Source organism: Hemicordylus capensis, chromosome 4, assembly GCF_027244095.1.
Source record: "Hemicordylus capensis ecotype Gifberg chromosome 4, rHemCap1.1.pri, whole genome shotgun sequence".
In the NCBI taxonomy this organism is placed as follows: domain Eukaryota; kingdom Metazoa; phylum Chordata; class Lepidosauria; order Squamata; family Cordylidae; genus Hemicordylus; species Hemicordylus capensis.
Genome location: NC_069660.1, coordinates 161,333,864 through 161,340,015, shown reverse-complemented (window position 1 = coordinate 161,340,015; position 6,152 = coordinate 161,333,864). Strand labels below are relative to the sequence as shown.

Genomic DNA, 6,152 nt, shown 5'->3' with positions numbered 1-6,152 from the left:
GTGAGTAGACCACCGGCCGGGAGGCTTAAAAGCAGCCTCCCGGCTCGGGGGTCTCCCCAGTATGCCCTGCGCGCTCACACAGGGCATACTGGGGCTTCCGGGGGCTGCGCGGCCCCCAAGCTCCCCAGCCCCCGCCAACTCCGGCTTGGAGCCGGCCATCGTGTGGGCGGCTGATCTGGACGCCCAGGGCTCCCTCCCCGCTCGTGAGTGGGGAGAGTGGGCTTAGCCCGCTCTTCCCGCTCACTTCCCAAAACCGGGTCTCACGGATTGTGAGACCCGGCCCAGTGTGTTTGTAGATTTGTAATTCTCTTGTTCTATGAACTCTCTAAGCTTGGGGCACTTTTCAGCAGCTTAATACAATAATGGGGGGTGAGAATCAGCTGCTGCTTATGGGAATGCATTGGTGATCTATCAGTTTGAATTTCTTCCCTAGGAACTGCAAACAAAAACTGCCTCTCTTTTGTCACAATCCACTGTCTAGAAGTGAGTGGGAATTGAGTGAGAACACAGCAATACCCTTATTAGTATTATTATTATTTGTTATTATTTTATTTAACATATTTTAATACTGCCTAAAACTTACATCTATGGGCAGTTTACAACCAGATAAAAACAAAGATAAAATGTTAATTAAAAACAAAACAAAACAAAATTTAAAACACAGCAATTTAAAAACAATTTTTTAAAATGATATTCTAAAAACAACTTTAAAACAATGAAAACAATATCAGTTAAACGCCTGGTTGAACAGTGGTGTCTTAAAGGACTTTTTAAAAATTGTCAGAGATGGGGAGGCTCTTATTTCACTAGGGAGCGCATTCCAAAGCCTCGGAGCAGCAACGGAGAAGGCCTGTCCCTGAGTCGTCGCCTGACGAGCCGGTGGCAAAAGCAGACAGACCTCTCCTGATGATCTCAATGGGCGGTGGGGTTCATGAAGAAGAAGACGTTCTCTTAAATACTCAGGGCCCAAACTGTTTAGGGCCTTGTATTTTGCCCGGAAACATATCGGCAGCCAGGTTAACTCCTTCAATACGGGAATAATACGGTCTCTCCTGGATGACCCAGAGACGAGCCTGGCTGCATTCTGGACCAACTGGAGTTTCCGGACTACGTACAAGGGCAGCCCCACATAGAGCGCATTGCAGTAATCTAGTCTGGAGGTTACCAGCAGATGTACCATGTTTTGAGGTCGTCTATCTCAAGAAATGGGCGCAGCTGGCGTATCAGCCAAAGCTGATAGAAGGCACTTCTTGCCACTGCCTCAACCTGGGATGCCAGAGAGAGACTTGGATCCAGAAGCACCCCTAGACTGCGTAACTGTTCCTTCTGGGGAAGTGTGACCCCATATAGAACAGGCAGATCAAAATAGTCTCTTGAGTTTCGACCCCGCACAGTGAGTACCTCCATCTTATCTGGATTCAGTCTCAGTTTGTTATCCCTCATCCAGCCTATTACCGCCTCCAGGCAGGCATTTAGGGAGGTTAGCACCCAGCACCAAATCTCCTAATGATATCTCCCAGTGGTTTCATGTAGATGTTAAACAACATCGGAGATAATACGGAGCCCATAAGTACACACATTTGATATGGTCAGACACTCTAACAGGGATCCTGGTAAGGGAGATATTATTCTTATAGACCACAGCCACTCCACATCCCCGCCTGCGGTCCCTCACCTGCTCTTCAACAGAGTACCCTGGAGGGAGAAGCTGGGACCACACTGGGCCCCCAGCCTCCTCCTACCAGGTCTCTGTAATACATACCAGGTCGGCACCTTCATCCAAAATCAAATCATGGATGGTTTCTGATTTCTTCCAGACCGACTTTGCATTACAGAGGAGCAAGGAGAGGTTCCAAGGGTGGTCGGCACTGCTCCCAAAGGTCAAAGAGCTGGCAGGACAACCGGAAGAGGAAACAGATTTCTATGTCCCCTTCCCCTGTCACAACCCATTGACCTGCCAATGTTACTTCTTAGGTTTCCCTCCACCACCGGGATGGCTGCCCCACAGTCAGTGGACACGCCCCCTGTCTCCCCATCTCCAGGCAAGCCCAGACACATTCTAAAAAATCCTCAACCAAGACTAATTAAAACAGAAGCCCCATTATTAAATGCCCACCACATAAAATATACCTGGGCCAGGAGGCCTGGCCTGGCCTGGCCCTCGCCATCCCCCGAAGTGGCTCCCCCAAAGGGGTGACCCCCTTTGGTGTCAACCCTGCCGCCACAGGCAGCATTCCTATATAGGGCCAGAGATAGTCCCTCTAGTCAGCTGGTAGCAAGAACTGCTGACTCAGTCCTGGCCCTGATCCTGCGAAGCAGCCACTGTCAAAGGCCACAGTTCTGCAGGTCAGGCAGGGGGCTGGGAGGTAGACTCACCTTCTCCCCCTAATCCTGCAGGCAGATGTTCAACACAGCAAAAGCAACAGGCAGACAGCCCACACCAGTCTCTCACCCTGGGGGCTGTCTAGGAAGCAGGTGGTCTCTCCCAAGGCTGCAGGGCTTCTGGCAAGCTGGGCAGGAGACAGTGTTCCTATATAGGGCCAGAGATAGCCCTAACAATTAGAGATTAGCCTTAACAATTAGATCTTGATGTTTGGGGGGGGGTATTTTCTTTTACCCATTAGAGAGTCTTGGGCATCCTTCATGCAGAGCAGCATGGGAACCACTTCCTCATGACAAAATGCCACATGGCTTCTACACCATATGGTTGGGCTTGACTACATGGATCTTTCCACCCCTTGCAATTGGCCCTGCCCAGATAGTACTACTACTACTATGAATATTTATATTCCGCTTCTCAACAAACAGCTTTCAAAGCAGTTTACATAGAAAAATAATAAATAAATAAGATGGTTCCCTGTCCCCAAAGGGCTCACAATCTAAAAAGAAAGATAAGGTAGATACCAACAACAGCCGCTGGCGGGATGCTGTGCTAAGGCTGGATAGGGCCAGTTGCTCTCCTCTGTTAAATAAAAGAGAATCACCACTTGAAAAGGTGCCTCTTTGCTCAGTTAGCTGGGATATTCATTCATATGAATGAAATCCCGCCTTGGGATTGTTTTAATGAACGGCGGTATATAAATTTAACAATAAAATAAATAAATAAATATGCAGCCGAAAACACGGTGGGGATGACATCATGGAGCGCTCCTTTTACTGCTGTAGCTCTGTATGAAGAAAGCCCCATTAAAACAAGGTTCCGAACCCCTTCATTTAGACACTTCTAGCAACAAGATTTGAAGGTTAGCAGAAACAGTTTCAAACCACCACCGTAAGTCAATGAGCCTCTTGTCACAATCAGTGAGAAGGGCTCCAGAGTGGGCTGTGGGGAAGGTGGGTTATACTTACCTTCCTTGCAGACGATTCTGCTTGTGTTGCTCGGCGTGCTCCCCGTGCACCTAGATGATCACCAACGTGGCCAAGCAACAGGGAGGGTCAGGAGCCAGAATATGTCATCCTGGCCCCCAAAACTACCAGCGTGCGAGTGTGCGAGGCATCAGGGGAATCCCCCCTCCCTGGGGAACCCACAGTGTGCAGCCGCAGCTGCCACACAATCCAGAAAACAAGATTAAGGGAGCACTCGTTCCTCCTTAACCTCATTTTATAGGGTGGCTATGTAGGTGGGTTTGCCACAGTGGAGGCGCCAGGATCAGCCTTATCCCGGTGGGTGGTTCACACGCGTATGAAGAACTGGGCTGGGCTCCCTTCGCCTGGTTTTGCACACGCATGTGAATAGCCTAATCGTCTGAGACCTAAGCCCTCAAAGGAGGTAGCATGGTAGGGAGTGGGTGAGAGTCCCAGACAGGAGCTCAGCTTCCTCCACTACTGTGGCAAAAAGACTGGCCACAACCTGAGTGGTGCCTTGGCTATTGTCACAGCAGCCAGTCAGCCCATGCTTGACAGTGTGGGCATGGGTGACAACCGGGTTGCCCAGCTGAGATCAGCCCTTCCCAAGGCTGGATGTCTCATGAGGTGACAGGAGCCCTCTTGGGGCATGTGTGGCTTGCTGCACAGGCTTTGGCGGGGGAGGAGGCACAGGCCAAGAAGCAGACACAGCCTGAGGCTGACAGGGGTTTTTGTTGTTGTTTTTTAACATATTTTTATACCACACAAAACTCATGTCTCCAGGCGGTTTACAAGGCGGCAAACAAACAGTTGAAGTATATTATTATTCGGTCTAATAATAATAAGGCTGTGGCAGAAAAAGACCAATATAATCCCAGTGGTGACTGGCACCCTAGGTGCAATTCCAAAACAACTTGAAGAGCACCTCAACACCATAGGGGCCACCGAAATCACCATCAGCCAATTACAAAAAGCAACTTTACTGGGAACAGCCTATATTTTGCGACGATATCTATAATAACCAACAGTATTGATGATAAAATTCAGCCATCCCAGGTCCTTGGGAAGGACTCGATGTCTGGATAAAGCAAACCAGTCAATAACACCTGTCTGACTGTGTAAACAAGAAATAATAATAATAAAGTCTAGGTAGGAGGCAGATGACAACACTGGGAACTACTAACACCCTCCCCGCTCCTAATCGGAGGCCAAGGGGGAACCAGCTAGAACCGTGTGCACCTCCAGAGGTGCTGCTGACAGATTGTAGAGCTCAGGAAGGGCAAGGTGGAACTACAGCCCCTTAACATCAGTGTAAAACCATTAAAGTCTGGGTAGTGACTAGATCATTTTAGGTTGCTTTCTATGATCCACATTTTTGTGATTTGTAACAAAATTCAGCCTGAAGAACCTTTCATAACATCTAATCACAATCCTAAAAGAAGATGAAGAAGATTGCCTTTTATGAAAACTGTCTTACAATCAAGTTTATTAGCATGGAGTAGGATTTCTCCATTTGTCCTAAATCTACAGTATTCAAAATGAATGCAATCCAAAAACTAAACACAGCTCTTTGCCCACATGCACTTTTCCTGCTTCAAAGGCAACCCAGGGCAGAAGTTTAAATGCAACTCTAATATTTGGCAACAGTCTCTGTTGATCTCTGCAGGGCAGAAATGGACTGCCTGCTGAACACAATTATCTGCGACTAATAAAAGAAGTGGACTTTCTGTAGAAAAAGTTCCCTTTCTAGCGTGACGTAAATCTTCTCAGAGTGACTTCTGCTCACTTTGATTGACCGGTTTCTCAGCAAAGCAATGAAGTCCTTAAAGCAGCCAGAGCAACGTTTATGCTATATGGCTTTCTGGTAGCAAACACAATGCATTCTCATTTCTCAAGTCATTTTTTCCATAGGAAAGATGTCCATATTTCCACTGGGAAATGCTGGCACAATAATGGAAGTTCTGTGGTCCTAAAGTCAAAGCCAACTGGCAGGCCCAAGAATTACCAACCCAGTCTGTAGTGAGCACTGGTGTGAGGCTGCCGTGTCAGCACATCAGAAGCCCTTCCTTGGCAGCCAAACGCTGCCTGTGGATTTTGTCTTGCTGCAGCTCCTCGTGGTTTGGGTGCCAGAGCTTCAAGATGATTCTTTCAATATTGAGAGCATAGACTGTGTGAGCAGGGACCACTTCTCGATGGACCTACAGGTTACAAATAAGGAAGTTTCATTAGCAACACATTCTAAGCTTAAAAACCCTACATGCTCCAGCTGGAACTGTTTGCATAATCTTCATGCTTCATCAAACCCTGACTGCATTGCGCTTGTGGTGGTGAAGCCTTGCAACAAAACTGTGCATGTGTCACAGGAAGACATATCCTGGCTTCCAGGACAACTGAGCTGATGCTCTCTGCTTAGCTGGCACCAGTGGCAACATGGAGGCATATGCTGGTCATCACAGCAGACGGGCCAATGCTCCTCACTTCGTTGCTCTGAAGTGCCTCTTTTAAGCTCACCTGTACTCACTAGTTGGGCAACCTTGCCCGCAACTTTCTCCAGCTTGGGTGGGGCACCTGTCACCCCCTTACCTCCAGGAAACAAAACAGAAGAAAAACAGGGCAGGGAGGAGAAACTGGAGAGAGAGAGAGAGAGAGAGAGAGAGAGAGAGAGAGAGAGAGAGAGAGAGAGAGAGAGGTGTGAAGAGGGTGAGCGAAAGAGATGAGCAACAGAAGAAGCATGCATCAGAGAGACTGTCTGCTGACTAGGTGGAGCGGGGGAGGGTGCGCCGAAGCTTTCAGCCAACATGTTGGTT

The 6,152-nt window shown here is 48.3% G+C and overlaps 1 protein-coding gene across 1 annotated transcript in view; it reads right to left on the bottom strand.

The window, feature by feature from the left end:
* Positions 1-4,814: 4,814 nt before the first annotated feature.
* The window catches only part of TADA1 (transcriptional adaptor 1), a 31,151-nt gene continuing 29,813 nt past the window's right edge, over positions 4,815-6,152 (bottom strand). Inside the window, exon 8 of the mRNA XM_053243982.1 lies at positions 4,815-5,543. Within this exon, the coding sequence (XP_053099957.1) occupies positions 5,391-5,543 (153 nt within the window). The 3' untranslated portion in view covers positions 4,815-5,390. The remainder of the gene's footprint in view (positions 5,544-6,152) is intronic.